Below are 17,125 nucleotides of genomic sequence, written 5' to 3' on the forward strand. Positions count from 1 at the left end.
ATTATTGACAACAATAATGATTTTACAATAATCAATGTTAAATCAATTATAAGTCAATATTCAAATTTTTAATTTAACTTAAAATCTACAGCAATATTAATTGATATTAAACTAATTGACATTTTATTATCTATTATATAATATAAACTAAATGTAATTTTATGTCCATTTATCGGGGAAGACATAATCTCTCCATTGCTGAGAGTGTCTGTGAGCGTAAAACTCATTGAGAGTCACATCGGGTAGTGCACCGTCAGGTAGTGTACTATAGACAGGTCGACCCCAGAGAGTGCCGACCTTCCAGTCGGGAACCCGTTTCATGAGATCTCTCTCCACTTCACGATTGTATCTCAAGTGACGTAAATATCTAAAGAATAAAATTAATAAATAGAGAGTTAGTGTCAATTGATGGTCAAGTGGTCAGTGATGTCCTAACGCTCGATCCCTTTCCGCCTGAATAAGTGGTTCGATGGCATTGAAGTGATCGAAACGTTCAATCATCAGTTTTCCCATATATTTCCTCCTTTTATTCATATAATACAATGCATATCCTGTCATCACTACATGCATTGTCATCAATGTCCAGTCTTCAGATCAGTTAGAGGACATCAAAGGACAGTCGTATTAGTCATATATCAACAGATATTGTAAATAAAAATCACTTACTTTTGAACAGTTTTTGCGGCAAAACGCGGCCGTACTGTATGTCCGCGTATCCACCTTTCGGTGGCATTTCCTGTCTGAAACTGGCCGTCGAATCGGAACTCATGATTAGCTTCAGTGGTCACCCGGATATCACTACAATTGATCCTCAAATTAATGCATTGTTTTTCACAAATCTTGTGTTTATTTTTTTGCAAACTTAGGGACCGATTAGTCATTGAAATCCCATAATATGTGAAACGTTGACAACATTTATGTGAAACCCATTGAAGTGTTGATTGCATTCAATAAACACATGTTTACAACGTTTGCGACGTTTTGTTGATTTAAATGTGATTTTCAAAGTAATGACTTTGAAGTGACAACTGTTTAAACCACAAGAAGTATGGGTCGCAAGAAATTATTGCTAGACTTACAGCACAGACACTCATCAGATGACAGCGATAGTGATGACGGACTGTCTGTCGATTCGGACGAAGAGTTACAGAAAGCTTTCGCTAAGGGAGAGCTGAAGACTGGACTCAATCAAGTGGTGGCTCTTAGACCTGTTGAAGAGCACATCAACGATAAGACAGCCATGAAAGCTAAGTTGGATCAGATTCGGCTCGACATGGATTGGATTGAACGGCTTGATTCGGTTGACTTACCGGCCAAAGTGACACCAGAAGTGCAACAAATGTTTGGCGACATTGATCTCAAACTAAACAAAAGAGGAGAAATTGCTGCCGAAGATAATGAATTGTCTGACAAAGCAGACAACGATTTTAAGCGCGAAATGCTTTTCTATCGTAGGGCACAAACCGCTGTCCTCGAAGGTATTCCTAGACTTAAAAAATTGGGAATCATAACCAAACGGCCGAACGATTATTTCGCCGAAATGGCCAAAAACGATGACCACATGAAGAAAGTACGTGAAAATCTTATCAGAAAACAATCAGCAATTGAAGCCTCGGATAAGGCAAAGAAAATGCGAGAATTAAAAAAATACGGCAAAAGGATTCAGACAGAAGTGATGCTTAAGAGACAAAAAGAAAAACGAGAAATAATGAATCGGCTCAAGAAGTATAAGACAGGAAAAGATGATAATCTTAACTTTTTAGACAACCAACACAATGACAATCAGGCGGGCGGTAGTAGTAGTGGTGGTAAAGGCAAAGGAAAACAAATGAAACAAAACAAGAAACAGAAGTATAAGAGCGCGAGGTTTGGATACGGCGGACAAAAGAAACGATCGAAGTATAACTCGTCGAACAGTTCGGCAGATATGACCAAATTTAGCCGAAATAAACACTCAAAAGCCAATAGTAAAGGCAAAGCACGTCCGGGAAAATCGGTTCGACAGAGAAATAGAAATAAACGATAAACACATTATTTGTTTTCCATTTAATTTTGTATTTATTTAATGACTAAATATATTTTAATGTTTCATTTTAAACAATTTAATTAAATGAAAATCAATAGATTTAACATTTATAACATAAGAAATCAAATGATATCTATTCATAAAATTTTGTTTTGTCTAATTTGCTAATAAATGTTCATAAAAGTTGATAATTGGCAGTAATTTAACAAAAAAATCATCAAAAATGGCAATGATATTAATTTATGTAAATTAAAGTGAAATGAATTATGTTTAGATATTAATGAAATATAAAACGGTATTATAGCGTACATATGAATTAGTGCACGCATTATATCAATACTGTATTTTTGATAAATTTAATGTCATTTTTCAAATGATTGTTTACTTATTGTTATTTATAATACTCGTTGAGTTGATGGACACTCAAAGTCAATGATAGCAAACTCTGTGTCCTTTGATGATACTGTGACTTTTAATCCAGTTATGCGTATCCATCGGACAGGTCGACGACCTCTCAGATCAACCGTAACCCAGGAATTCTTTTTTCTAAATAGAGAGTCATTATTGTCTTTAATATCGATATATTCATCTTCGTCTTCATTTTTGACTTGTACTTTGAAATCATAGGTACGACTATCTAAATCCCAGAGCCGTACTCTGAATCTATCTATAAGACATGTCTGGGAGAGATAGAACTCGAGGAAATTGCCGTCACCTATATTGTGGTAATAATAATTGGTTTCCTTATCTTTGAGGGAAGCAATTGAGTTGCAAAACGTGAAAATTCCATTTTGAAAGTCTAAGAACTGTTTAGTATTACGAATGGGATATTTGCTGACATCGTGTTTTGGGATCAAATAACCCGTTTGTCTGTCAAATTCAAGTTCAACGTTAGCCCGTTTGATGAGAAAGTTATCATCAAATACTAAGTCGCGGATATTGAAAGAGCTTCTGGAGTCTGTAATCATAATCTTCACGTATTTGATTCGTTTTTCCTCAAAGTAAACCCAATTCCAAAACTTAGTCCAAATCTCATTGTTTTTGAGGACAACAATCCAATCCTTGCGATTCGTGGACAAACTCACCTCAAAACATACTTCACACTCTTCGGGTAATAGAAAGTGTAAATAATTATTATATCTGAGTTTATCCAACTTATAGATCAACACATTTGTCGGGTCTCGCGGCATAATATCGCGCAATCGGTACACGTCATTGATATCGCGGGCCTTTTCGTCCATAAATTTGACGCAACCATTCATAAGATCTTTATTCAATGAACTCTTCGCGATGTGATATAATTCATCGACAGAATGAATACTAAGACAAGACCTCTTGTGAATCGCCAAGTTTTGAGCCAATGTAGCGACCAATGGATGAAACTTTAGTTTAAGTGCCGTTGAGGCCAACTCTATGGCCACCGAGAGTTCGCACTCGACTCGTCCGTAATATATATATTCAAGAAGTTTTTTGAAAGCATCGACAGTAGTTCCAGTCATTTGGAAAACACTCGCTTCTTCTACATTCTCTTGTTGTGCGTGTCTTCTCTCTCTTTCTATGGCTTCTCTAACCAGTTGTCTCTTATCCTTTAAGATTTCAATCACCTCTCGATGTGCGGGTATATCGATATTGTCGACAACAAACCTGATGTCAGTTGTGTTGTCATCCAATCGTTTGTTTTTCAACAGTTGTTGATTGCGATTGAAGTCTTCATCATTTTTGTGATCAATTTTGATGATAATTGGCTGTGTTTTCATTGTCATACACTTCTTGTTGTGTACTTCATCAGTGACTGTTGGTGTAGATGTTGTTGAATGGCATTCAAGCGATCGTTTAGACATTGGATCAGTTGTTGTTGTGGTCAGTCTTTAAACCAATTGAGTCCTAAATGAGTCAATCATTCAATAAAATACAAACTCAAGCTTTGTTTGCAGGGATTGTCTATAAATTGCATTTTAAATTGACTCTCTATTCACACAAATTGAGTGTTAATTATAATATAATAAATTAAATTAATATTAATATTAATGTAATATCGATTCAATTAATGATAAATACAATTGATTACTAACTAAATGTTATTTAATAATAATAATATCAATATTTTCTATAAATATATAAGAGATTTCATCAATGGAAATATGTAACAAAACTAAATATTATTTAAATCTTATATTTAATAAAATATAAAAGTATTTTAGGAAATACTATATAATGTTTTGATGTATTATTGTATTAATATATGAATTGATAAAAACTTTTAACAACTGTTTTGAACTTTGATATTAAGATTACACTATCATTACTATTATACTGTATTATATTTTATACACTAGTATTGCTAAGGTATTAAAATATACTATACTTAGAGGTAGTAATAAAATTATTATAATTTAGTTGTTAATATTATAGATAAACAAACTAAATCATAACAACAATATTCATAACCAAACAAATATTTATTATTATAAAATGTAAAATAAATTTTATTATTAAAAAAATTAGTCTTATAGTTACCTTTTGATTTTATTTATCAATTCGTTGTACACAATATGTACAGTATTACAAATATGCAAAAAATAACAAAAAATAAATTACCAAAAAAAACAGTGATTAATACAAAAACTAGTTAAAGTAAATTAACAAATAAATAAATTGCATTATAGATTTATAGACGAATAAGTATTAAAGAAAAAAATTATTAAGTTATTATACTATAATAAAACTTTATACATATAATAATAATACTGTGTGTTATCGATAACTAAAGTTTGTTAAAAATGTATTACCGGTATATTAAAAAAAATTATATTTTAGTGTTATTATATATAGACTACAAATAAAAAAATTTCATTATTTGATAATATGATGATTTGTAATAAAGTGAAAATGAAGTCATTGACCGAATTACTTATAATACTTAGTAAAGCATTAGTTTATAAAAACTATTGTTTTTTATTGAATTTTATGCCAAACTATTGCCTAAAGTTGCGTCTAAAGGACCACTAGTTGCTCGACTCTTCTCTTTGTTATCGTAGCGGACAATAACCGCATCGCCGGCAACATTGACCAAACATTGAGACTATTTAATCAAATTATTATTACAGGTAATTATATAATTATATTATAGACGAGATTACCTGATTTTTATGTGGATTATAAATCAGGAGAAGTTGTGTGATATGAAAGGACGTCATAGCATTACCGCCCAGAGCTGACACATGGGAGCGGACGATAGCAAACACTTCAGTCAAAAAACTATGTATAAAACCACTTAAACCACCAAACTATTCAAAGAAATGATTAGACAATAAGTAAATACAGTTAATATAATAAGTAATACCTCTCTAATACTAGTACTCTCTCTTATAAAGAAAAAATCAAGATTTCCCAAATAGCTCTCAATTTGACCGCTGGGTATATAACTCAATGGAGTCAACTCTATGCCAAAGTGTTCAGTGGTTGCAATCTTTTATTTAATTTAAATATTTTTAATAAACTTATTTTAATAAAAACAAATAATTTATTACATGATATGGTACTCCATTAGGACAAAGATTTTGGACATTTTGATCACTGGCTTTTTGTTCATCAATTGGATCCATTGTAAAGACTAATTCAGAATCTCCAATCTCTAGACAGTAAAAATGTTTAGTAGTAATGAGACATATGCTATGTTATTGACAAACCCGTGTGTTTCCGACTTCTAATTGTTGTCTTAACGGGTGGACCGATGCCAATGGCAGTGCCAACGACTGTGATTTGTACTAAATCTGCTTCTGGCAAATCCACTCTGAATTTTAAATCTGTTAGACAGCAGGGAATCAAACGACGATATTTCACAAAAAGACTCTAAAAATAAATAATTAAATAGTAATTAATATAATTTTTAAATTTAAATACCTGTATAATCCAATCAAATTGATGTCCAAATTGTTTAATTGATGTGAGTTTAGTCCTATAGACTTGTGTAAACATTTGTAAGTTGCAAATCAATTGGTTTCTCATCCCCGGTAATGATTCACTATTGCATATCTAAATAAGTATAAAAATATATTACTTACTAAATAATTGACTGAAATTAAGTCTAACTATTATATACAGTAAATCATTTATACTTCATATCCTTTAGGAACGTCTGAATCAATCATAAGAGCAATAATATCTGCATCTTCTGTGTCATCAACTTCTAAAAGAACACAACTTTCTTTGTTTCCATTATTTAAATCAATCTTTGGATTACTGTTGCCATCAAATATCATATCATTTGGATCTTCGTTGTCCTCTTCCTTATTCTCATTGATATTAACACCGTTTTGTATCGAAGTATTACCTGTCGTCAGATTATAATGTTCGCGATTTTTTACAATACTTTCTGTAATAAGCGATTGAATTTCATTTAGTTTTGAACATTGAATGCCTTTTCCGGACGAAATCTTTGGTGGAGATGGAGGACTCAATGGTGATAAAAAAGCACCGGTTCCAGTGGCCACAGCTATCAACATATTCTCACCGAATGACACCTGAATCGAAATGTTAAACAAAGCATTCATTGCTTTGACTTTTAATTTGCTCAGCATTTGTCTATGCAATTCATACTCCAAAAACGGAAGTCCCTATCAATTAATATTATATTTTTATAATAATTAAACAATTTTGCTATAAATCAAATCAATACATACATCGGATATCTCTTTAGCGCACTGTTCGCCTTTAGAATCTTTTTTGGATCGACACACCCGGGCCTGTATGAGTGTGCCGTGACCTATGGTAGGAATTCCTTCTGGCGGCTCAATAGTCATAAATAGCACGTCCGGCACTTTAGCTCTCTTGCAAATCATGCACTTGACTAAAGTGGCCGGAAATGGTACCGAAGTTTCCAAATAAGGAATGTGACACAAATGACAATGATTTTGATTCATTTGACTTTTATCTTCTAAATGTATATGATTTTGAGCTAAACTAATGTCTACTTTAAGATTTTTATTTATAATATTTGATTCATTTTCAATGATTGTATCCTTTTTGTTATCATAGGTGTAAATTGAAGTTTGATTAAAAAGATTGGAAATGTTATGTTCAGAATCACCCGTTTTAAGGACAGCGGCCGTACCCGAAGCCGACAGAATGCATATCTCATCACAAATATATGTCGATTCCGTATAACCTAACACTGCATTACATGCAAGCGCTCTATTATGCGAACGAATCTCTTTTCTCAATTCAGTCCACCAAACGTCTCGAGTTTCGGGATCGTCGGGATTATTGATCTGATCTATTGATTAAAAATATAATTTACAGTTACCGGAAAATTACAGTTTTTCATATTCAACTAATTTACCTAATAATTTAACGGAACGGGCGGAGACAACACCTCCGATATGAAGAATAAGGTTAGATGGAAATGACTTCATCGTAATAAAAGGATATTCCTATCAATAAAATAAGTTTTTTAAGTTCATATTATATTAAAATAATATTTGGGAAATAATAACTCATACTAAAAGATGAAAACTCTCCGGTGATATAATGTATTTACGACCCGAACCGGTGCTACCACTCAAATAGCTCAATCCTGAATGTGATTTAAATATATAAATTGTTAAACAAATAATACTAATAATAATTACCGCTAATAATAAACAAATTTATACCAAACCTTTAGGTGTTGTTCCAGTCAGGTCTGGTTCGGAAAGTCTTCTTTGTCCTAAATGACTAATTCTTGTCGGAGACATTGACTTATTTGGTGTAATAAAGGGCGCCGTTACAGAAGTTGGTGTTATGTTAGCATTTAATGGCGGCGAAGTGGATGCCAAGTGATTATCATCGTTTGGATTTGGAGACCTACTCAATAAAACGTTACTGTAATCAAACGGTACCACTATTGGCAATGTGTCGGTTACACTGGTCGAGGGTTGTGTTACGGTCACAGGTTGTGAGGCAACACGTTTAAGAGGTTTAGTTTGTTTATTGTCGTTCTCGGGGATTGAAGTCTCGGCTTCGAGTGAAAGCCCAACGACTGGCCGTTTCTTTTTCACTGAATGTCGAATCAGTTTGAATAGAGATGAAGAGAAACGTGGAGATGGGGAAGGGGTTCTACGGGTTAGTGGTGGAGATGGTGTGGAGGAATTGGATGACCAGTTGTTAGGTATCGATAACGAAAGGTTTGACAAGAATGCCACACCAATTGGAGCTAAACATTGGCTATTGGGTCAGTTCGGTTCGGTTCGTGTCAATCAATCATTTGGTGGTTTCATTATTAGTAAATTATAGTTTCAGACATATGAACCATATAATCAAGAAGTGGTCAAGAAGTGGTCAGACAACACATAAATGTTTTGACAAACAAACAGGAAGTGAGAAATATGAAGAAATAGGAAAAAGAAAGAGAGATATAGAGAAACACCAAAATCAGTCATTGATTAACATTTTGATACAATGAAAAAGTAGCGACACTTTGTTTGGGTTCGGGTTTCTATATATTTCTATTAAAATTCTAGACTTGTCTTACATATGAAATTTGCAAATTAGTTTGCATTTACTTTTTAAAACATGTTATTATAACTGCATTAAACAGATTCTTACTCAGATGTATTAACAAACTGTGAGGACAGGGGTCCTGAATGATGGCTGGACTCAACTTTCTTTAATAGGACAGCCGTACCGATTCCTCGCACCACAATTCCTGACTCCCCCTCCATATCGAAATATTGTTGATAACTGTTGACAACGACAACATAAAATAAAAAGTATAATAAATTGAATAAATCTCAAGTCGTGTGATATAAATAAGTAGAATAAAAACAAATAAAATAAATATATATAAAATTTATATTTAAGTTTACAGTATAATTAAAATTTAGTAATATTTTAGTGTCTAAATATAATTTTTTAAAATCATGTTAAGTCACATAACATTTGAATGATTGCCAATAATTATTTGACTAATTAGTGTAATAAATAAAATGATGTTAAAACACACACATACCTGACGACAGCATTTCCGCCCAAATCAATGGCTTTAATACCAATCTTTCGTTGAACTTCACCCGAAATTTTTGAGAACAAGGCCTGTCGGGCCTCATTTGAGGCACGAGGGGTTCGGATCTTATCGATCCATTGATATTCCGGGTCGTGATTAACCACCAATTCTTCAACAAACCCGAAAATAGCATCACATGTAAACCCACTGGGAATAGCCGGTGAATAGAAAAATTTGAAACCACAGGACGACTGACGGTATCGGTTTGCGTCGGAAAATAGTGCGACTTTGACCACACAGTTAATCTCTCCCCGTATGCCATGCATTGTGTCATATATTGGAAACCAACCGCTCATCACATGTCGCGAGTCTTTACTCAATAACGGATTCAAATCGATGTATACCTTTCCGATGGCATCGTTGGCCGAATATGTGTCGTAATCCATAACCCGTATCTGTAAGGGTTCGTCCTGTAGTTCTTCGTCGTCCACTTCAAATCGAAACCATTCAGACTTCCAGAACGGGTTCAGTGATCGGCGATACACTTCAGTCTTGTAGGTCGTGTTACCCAACTTTACCTATTATCACAACACACTGGCCATTGAGTACCGATCGGTCAAATCATGATAATCAATGCAAACCTCAACAAATGCATCGGACGTATCGCTAGACTTGTCCATAACGGGTAGATTACGGCCGGCCAACACCCGAACTTTGACCTTTCCCGGCATTTTCAATACTATATAATCATATGACACGTGTGTGTGTTTTGTTTGTCATCGCATAACCAAACAATTTATAGTCGACTCAAATCATCAAATGTTTTATTACATTATTATTATTATTATTCATATTATTATTATTTAATAGTTTTTGTATTTTAGTTTATCTTTCAAAAGACAGTCTAATTGTGAGCGCATGCGTCACACCATATGATTGACGTAATAGTACTTTAATTTTAAATACCTTTAAAAACACATTCAACTCATTATATTAATAACAGTAACAAAAAAACTTTGCAATTAATTAAATTTATTTTTATTATTAATTTTAATTACAATATTATATTTAGAACTAAAAATTTTATTTCACAAACAATTAATTAGTTGGTATTGTATATAATATAATATAATTAGATAATATAAAACAGTTCATAAATAGTTTTGTATATTATTTTTATTAATTATAAAAAATGAAAATAATAAAATATATATCAAATTGTTTGCAAACTTTAAGCCTCTCAGTGGTATTAATGTTACATTTGATCACAAATATCTATCGCAATAAATGGATTAACAATTTTATTGACCATAAAATAATATATCAAAAAATATTTTTATAATTTTGGACTATTTTTATAAACATTAAATAAATTAATATAAATTGTATTAAAATCTTATAATAATATATAAGTTTAGTTATATAAGTTGTGATAAAAGTCTCATAAAATATTATATTATAGGTCTTTAAAAGTATTAAATGATAATTAAATTGTAAATCAAATAAAATTATAGAATTTAATCTTTAAATATAATGTATAATATAATAATAAATATATGTTTTTTGAGGTCAAAAGTCAACTAAACTTTAATAATAGAATTATTATGAATGACACGAAATGTAGACAAAAACATGAGTTGACTGTAAGTCAAGTGTCAAAAGTTGTGTCAATCAATGAAAAGTTGAAATTTGTTTGAAATAAATGATTCTATTATTCAATGATTTACTGTTTGTCGACAAGTATTTCATCTGATATTTAAAGACCAAAACAATGTCCAGCAATCAGATGATGAATAAGAAGAAGAAGATAATCATGAAAAAAGAATTGCCGTTTTGTATCAACAAAAATATCTTAAGTGGAAAAGGTATGACCAGTTAGTCGGCGACCAAAACATTGAATTGAATTTTTCGTTGATTTTTTCAAGAATACCGAAGACTTATACGCGAAGAAAGGGAGAGACAAATAGCAGAAAAGTATTTGAAGAAAAAGGGACACAATTTGAATGATTTGATTGGTCTGCCGTTACCGCCGTTTCGCGACGCGGCCACCAATTATGACTTTTGTTTGTTTATGATATATATATATATGATATGAACCACACATTGTCTTTGATTATCTCTGTCTGTAGATAAAGGCTCTCGAATTGTGGCCAAATATTTAACAGAAATCAAGAAACAGACGACTGTTGATGACAACACTGCTCTCACTTTGGTTTTGGCAAAATTGAGGGCTAAATGGCACCAAAAACACGACGAATTGGTCGCACAACTCAATGAAGAAGTGTTTTGGAAGAGTTTATATAAACAAAAGCAAAGAGAGTTAGAAGAAAATGTGAGAAAACATATAAAAATAAAGAAGTGGTGTGTTATGTGTCGACAAGAGGCCAGACGGGAGTATACGTGTTGTCCTAACGGAAGATACTGTTGTTTTATTCATAAGGCAACACATAAAACACATTTTATTAATTGTCGCTCAAAAAAGGGATTTTAATACAAGATTTATGTATTTTTTGACTTTATTTTATTTAATTGTGATTTAATTTACTCTTTTGTTACCTATTATCTTGAGGTGAATATCAAATTATCAATTAATTATTATTTAATAATTAGGTTTTAATTAATCGTAATTTTGTTGTTTTTGTTATATAATATAGTCTTACGGTATAATTCTTGTTTAGTCATAAAAATATTTATAAAAAATTGTTTTGTTAGTTAAAACATTTTTGGATTAGTTAAAAATACAGTATTTGAGACTAAATATGAAATTAATTAATAACTTATTATAATTTTAATACTATATTGATATTGTCGATCAATAATTATGTTTTCTTAATGACACCAATTTTATAATTAGATTTGATTTTTTCGGCGTTATCTGAATGGTTGCCCACAAAGCCAAAGGTAGCGTCTTTTCCGGCGTAATTCATAATAGTATCGACACCTCCGGGATGTGAGTCCAAAAACTTTGTCACATCAAACACTTGATCGCTAATTATAATCCAAAGCGAACTTTTAGTGTTGTGTTTAGACACTTCCTCAACGGTATACTCTTTATCTTTGGACATACTCTCCGACATTTTGTTTTTTGAATTTGTTTTGTCTCTACTCATTGTCTTATCGTTAGACAAATTTTTTTCACTCATTTTGTTTTCAAAGTATTTTCAATTTTCCGTTGTCTTTCCAATCATTGGTAATAATAATTATTATATATTGTATACTGTATTATATGTAATAATTTATACAATAGTTTTAATTGTTTATATATTATTTTGTCCTAACCTAACATAACACATATACTATTAATTGTTGTAAACTAAATTAAAATTTATAGAAATATTATAACGAGACAACAATATTTTATAATACGAATTATATGTACTTTAAATCAAATAAATGCAAATAATATAATTAATTGATATTAAATTTACGTGCTTTTGTATCTCTAAATACATTTGTAATTAATTTAAAATTTTCGATTTTTGAAGCACTTTTATCAACTATCAGATCCTATTCCTAACTATTTTTAGTTGATTTTGAAGACAATGGGAAAGAAAGAGAAGGTAAAGCGTATCCCATCGGACGCACCGACAGCTCTAATCGCACCATCAGATTATGAGCACATATACAAAGGACAGAAGAATAACTCTAAAGGAAAGGGAGGAACGGCTGCCAAACGCATTCCATCGGACGCACCGACGGCACTGATTGCTCCATCAGATTATGAGCACATATACAAAGGCGAAAAGGGATCGAAAAAAGGTGGCGGAGGTAAAGCTAAGCGTATCCCATCCGACGCACCAACAGCTTTGATTGCTCCTTCAGATTATGAACACATTTACAAAGGCGGCAACAAATCTAAAGCACCGGTCAAACGGCTGCCATCAGACGCACCAACAGCTCTGATCGCACCATCAGATTATGAACATATCTACAAAGGAGCCACACGTACAGCAAAAGGTGGTGGTCGTACCAGTGCTGAACAGATACCCAATTCTGTGATCAAACTAATCGACGATTATGTGCGACAACAGCCCAAACAATATGATCACAACTGATGGTCACAAACATTGTTTACACTTATTTTATCTTATATTTCAAATTCTTTATATTTTTAAATTTTATTTTTAATATTTTTATATCAAATTTCCATCAAATGTTAATTAATTGCTGTTTTGTTTTAATGTTTTAAATAAATTACTAATTTAATATACAGTATTATAAATTAACTAAATAATAATAACATTTGTATTTTAATTGTTATTTATTAGATATTTATTAATAAATTAGATTCATATAAAAGTATTTTATTTTTACTTTTTACAAATTATGTACTTTGTATTACAAGTTTATTACATTTGGTTGAAACCTCTTGTTTTGGTTGATTCACATTATTAGTCTCACTATTTTTAACCCAAACACCGGTCGGTTTTATTAAACATTTAATAGCCTATTATTAAATATATGAAATAACAATCAATAAAAAATTCAAAGTATATTAAGATTATAATTTAATAAAACCTCAATTATTGGTAAATTAGATGTAAAAACTTGATATAAAGCAATAATTGGTATAAAAATAATTGAAGAAACACATAATAACCAACCAATGGCTTCGGCGTAAACGGGATATTGATATTCACCATAAGTTGTCGGTCCTCTAAACACAAATTGCAGCACAAGTAGTGTCTAATTGTCAAATAAATATTTAATAAATTTATGTACAATATTAAAAAAAGTCCTATTTTACAATTATGATTATGGGTGCAGCAAACTTATAAATAATTTTCCAGTATAGACGTGGAAAGGGGTAAAAACCAATCATCTCTTTTATATTGTCCATAAAATTGTCGATACCGTAAACCCAGGCAACGACTGTCACTTCAAAAAGTGCTATAAATAATGCAGAATAAGGTACACAATATGTATCCATTAATTGCAAAATATAGATCCCACCCTATTATTGTATATAAATTTCAATATATTTTTAATTATTTTATAAATTGTTTATTACATTAGTACACATGAAAAGTCCGGCCAAAAACATAATAATACAGACAACCAATAAAACCCACACTTTTCTATGTCTTAATTTGTCGGGTTGTTGATCAACAATTGTGATGACAATGGCTTCAATTAGTGTCATTTCACTACCAAATCCAAGCGTTAATATCATCAAAAAGAATAGACACGACCAGAGAGGAGATACTGGCAATAGTGAGAGGGCTGACGGATAGGCTATAAATGCCAGTCCAACCCCTTAATACATACAATAATACAAATTCAATAATAAATTATATTAAAAAAACTAATTAATAATAGTTACCCTGATCAACCACTTTATCAACACTTTGATTCAAATCGGTTGCCATAAATCCAATAATACTAAAAATAGCAAAACCTAAAATAAATAAATAAATTCAATTTTATACATAATATTAATACAATTAATAATATAAAAATTACCAGCATATATACTAGTCAATGAATTGCATAGAGTTATTAATAATGAATCCCTATAATAAAAAATTATTATAATATATTAATATATCTATGAAATATATATCTTATTATTACTTAAGACAATTATTTTTAACCGGATTATAACTGGATAATGTAATAACACCACCCATACAAATGGAAAGGGAGAAAAATATCTGACTGGCCGCATCTGACCAAACACTAACGTTCCATATTTTGTCCCATTTCGGCACTATGTAGTACTCAATGCCATTAATTGCACCCTCCAGTGAGGCTCCTCTTCCCAATAATATTGTTATCATTATATATGGAAACATAGCTGTAAAGTATGAAACTTTTCCCAATCCTTTAACACCTTTAGATATGGCAAAAAACATGAGTATCCACGCAATCATTAAACATATGACCAGTCGATAGTTAAGTGAACCCAACTCTTCAATACCATCACTCATTTGCAACACATGACGGCTTTAATTTATATAATAAATCAAAATTAAATAAATTATACAACAATTGTGTAACAAATAATCAATAATTCATTTATATTCTCACTGAAAAAATTCATCGCTTGGACTCTTAAATAGCTTATTGTTTTCATCACTTGAATTCACTTTCAATATGTGACAGTCTATTGACAAAACACTTAATTTAAAAAAATAATTAAATCAATTATAATTAAATCAATACATTTAGTATTCCATTGATTATTGCAATCACTCCATGGAAGGCCAGGTAGTTTAGTGAATGTTGCATAGAGAAAGTAAATTGCCCATGCTACTACTATGTTATAGTATATACCAACATACATGTTCATTACAAACCTATTCAATACAATTAATCAAATTTATATTTAATTATATCAGAAATTATTAATTAAATAAATCCAATACATGGCTAATCCAATTCCTTTAAACAGTGGAGATATAATCCAAACTAATATTACAAATAGATATTCTCAATAAATGTTTTTATACTATAAATAAAAATAATAAAAAATGTTGTATACCTCCCATCGGTCCTTGACTTGAGTACTGTCCCAGTGCTGACTCGAGAAAGAAAAATGAAAGTCCGACTATTGCTAAACTAATTAAATAGGGAACGAAAAAAGTGCCTAAAATTTATATTAACAAATGTATTAAATTAATTAAATTAGTATTTATTTTAATAATTGTATCAAATGAAAAAATAATTAACAGTACAAACCTCCACCATTTTTATAGCATAAATAGGGAAATCTATTTTAATAAAAAGATTTACTGATTTATAATTATTCAAAATGTTTAGCTAATGATCCAAACCTCCACACATTTCCCAACCCAACCGCATAACTCAATGATGTGAGAAAATATTCAAACTTATTGGCAAACTTCTCCCTTTCAACTTTATCCACATTATTATCAGTCATTATAATATAATTATTAATATATTTTTATAATTTTGCATTTATTTTAACAATTATTTTTGCATATAATTAAAACATTTAATACTTTATTATATTTATTTAATAATTTTTAAAAAAAAAATACGTTTAACTGAGAGATGCAGTAATGATCCTTAACGTTTGAAAATTTACTATAAAAAACAATATTAAAAATATTTAATTAATAATTTTGATTTACCGCTACTTAAAAATAATGAAATTCTATCATTTATTGCTATTTATATAATTTTATTAACTCTATAAAAAATTCTTAAAAACAATTAAAATCATTTATTACTGCATAACATTAACAACACAAACGAAATGTTACTATTTATACATTGGTTTTCGGAGATTCTCTCTATAATAATATTTTTAAAATTCCATATTTTTAGGTTCCCGGGAACTTATTTTTATGTAGTATTTAGTTGTCAAACTTTAATTAGTTAATTTATAATTTAATATTATCTCATTATTTTGAGAAACATTATAATTAACTTATTCTATAAAAATATATGTTGCTTATATACTGTATATATTTTAAATTTTTTTATAAATATTCTAAAAAATTCTTAAGTGTTTTGGTCTTTTTTCAGGCTATCTTACAATTATATTTTTTTCATTAATAAGTTAAAATATTTTATACTTTTAGGAAAATTAAAATTATTATATGTCGGAACTTCTTTTTGAAATAATTGTCTAAACATTATTTGTAAATAATTAAAATAACTGATAAAAATTAATTCGTATCTATTTTCTCAGTCATACAATAACATAATATATTTATATTAATTGCAATGATCTTTAGATACCATAAAATAATAAACACAAACCAAAATAAAATTTGTGAAATTAGTTGTAAAATTACAAGTACCGTAACTTTTTAATTATTATATGCTTTTGGAAATCATCATCAAATATAATATAAATGATAATAACTTATATCTCATAGTATTTAACATATACAGGTAGAACTGTTACATTTTCTCAATGTATAAGTCTAATAATTATTTTTAAAAACTAATACATTAATAATAAATTATTTTTTATGTTTATATAAATATATGATAATTATATTGTATTAATTTAGACAATAACATTTAATCATTTGAATAAAGTATAATAAAACTCATTTAAAAATAAGTATGAAAGTAAAAATTCACATTTTATTTGTTTTAAAAATATTTATTGCAAATATCAATATTTATTAAATAAAAAA

At 30.0% G+C, this 17,125-nt stretch overlaps 8 protein-coding genes across 8 annotated transcripts; 3 read left to right on the forward strand and 5 right to left on the reverse strand.

Moving 5' to 3' along the window:
• Positions 1-123: 123 nt before the first annotated feature.
• Positions 124-878, reverse strand: LOC128958701 (NADH dehydrogenase [ubiquinone] 1 alpha subcomplex subunit 13-like). The gene is made up of 3 exons (XM_054304606.1): positions 667-878; positions 437-587; positions 124-367 (listed from the first exon to the last, which is right to left on the reverse strand). Exons 1-3 carry the CDS (start codon positions 767-769, stop codon positions 160-162), a joined length of 462 nt encoding a protein of 153 aa, XP_054160581.1. The 5' UTR covers positions 770-878; the 3' UTR covers positions 124-159.
• Positions 879-934: 56 nt separating this feature from the next.
• Positions 935-2,063, forward strand: LOC128958688 (probable rRNA-processing protein EBP2). Its single transcript, XM_054304592.1, has one exon. It carries the CDS (start codon positions 1,049-1,051, stop codon positions 2,024-2,026), a length of 978 nt encoding a protein of 325 aa, XP_054160567.1. The 5' UTR covers positions 935-1,048; the 3' UTR covers positions 2,027-2,063.
• A 358-nt stretch (positions 2,064-2,421) lies between these two features.
• On the reverse strand, positions 2,422-3,867 carry LOC128958112 (BTB/POZ domain-containing protein 9-like). The gene has a single exon (XM_054303927.1). It carries the CDS (start codon positions 3,865-3,867, stop codon positions 2,422-2,424), a length of 1,446 nt encoding a protein of 481 aa, XP_054159902.1.
• Positions 3,868-4,869: 1,002 nt separating this feature from the next.
• Positions 4,870-9,914, reverse strand: LOC128958680 (C2 domain-containing protein 5-like). The gene is made up of 14 exons (XM_054304583.1): positions 9,650-9,914; positions 9,015-9,586; positions 8,612-8,746; positions 7,686-7,870; positions 7,528-7,601; positions 7,368-7,458; positions 6,709-7,301; positions 6,145-6,642; positions 5,930-6,061; positions 5,716-5,878; positions 5,557-5,660; positions 5,370-5,495; positions 5,167-5,313; positions 4,870-5,108 (listed from the first exon to the last, which is right to left on the reverse strand). Exons 1-14 carry the CDS (start codon positions 9,737-9,739, stop codon positions 4,992-4,994), a joined length of 3,027 nt encoding a protein of 1,008 aa, XP_054160558.1. The 5' UTR covers positions 9,740-9,914; the 3' UTR covers positions 4,870-4,991.
• Positions 9,915-10,640: 726 nt separating this feature from the next.
• On the forward strand, positions 10,641-11,924 carry LOC128958696 (uncharacterized). The gene is made up of 4 exons (XM_054304600.1): positions 10,641-10,873; positions 10,934-11,071; positions 11,138-11,577; positions 11,863-11,924. Exons 1-3 carry the CDS (start codon positions 10,780-10,782, stop codon positions 11,497-11,499), a joined length of 594 nt encoding a protein of 197 aa, XP_054160575.1. The 5' UTR covers positions 10,641-10,779; the 3' UTR covers positions 11,500-11,577; positions 11,863-11,924.
• Positions 11,801-12,216, reverse strand: LOC128958703 (cytochrome b5-like). Its single transcript, XM_054304609.1, has one exon. The coding sequence runs from the start codon at positions 12,149-12,151 to the stop codon at positions 11,828-11,830; it is 324 nt and encodes a 107-aa protein (XP_054160584.1). The 5' UTR covers positions 12,152-12,216; the 3' UTR covers positions 11,801-11,827.
• A 234-nt stretch (positions 12,217-12,450) lies between these two features.
• On the forward strand, positions 12,451-13,143 carry LOC128958698 (uncharacterized). The gene has a single exon (XM_054304602.1). It carries the CDS (start codon positions 12,551-12,553, stop codon positions 13,061-13,063), a length of 513 nt encoding a protein of 170 aa, XP_054160577.1. The 5' UTR covers positions 12,451-12,550; the 3' UTR covers positions 13,064-13,143.
• A 189-nt stretch (positions 13,144-13,332) lies between these two features.
• Positions 13,333-15,891, reverse strand: LOC128958113 (sodium- and chloride-dependent glycine transporter 2-like). Its single transcript, XM_054303928.1, has 13 exons — positions 15,785-15,891; positions 15,690-15,721; positions 15,493-15,597; positions 15,377-15,419; positions 15,174-15,307; positions 15,039-15,114; positions 14,583-14,954; positions 14,472-14,521; positions 14,332-14,406; positions 14,020-14,264; positions 13,756-13,962; positions 13,527-13,694; positions 13,333-13,455 (listed from the first exon to the last, which is right to left on the reverse strand). The coding sequence occupies exons 1-13, from the start codon at positions 15,889-15,891 to the stop codon at positions 13,333-13,335; spliced, it is 1,737 nt and encodes a 578-aa protein (XP_054159903.1).
• Between the last annotated feature and the right edge of the window lie 1,234 nt (positions 15,892-17,125).

Source organism: Oppia nitens, unplaced genomic scaffold (assembly GCF_028296485.1).
Source record: "Oppia nitens isolate AA-2021 unplaced genomic scaffold, nextdenovo-longstitch-racon4-pilon3 scaffold3_pilon_pilon_pilon, whole genome shotgun sequence".
NCBI lineage: Eukaryota > Metazoa > Arthropoda > Arachnida > Sarcoptiformes > Oppiidae > Oppia > Oppia nitens.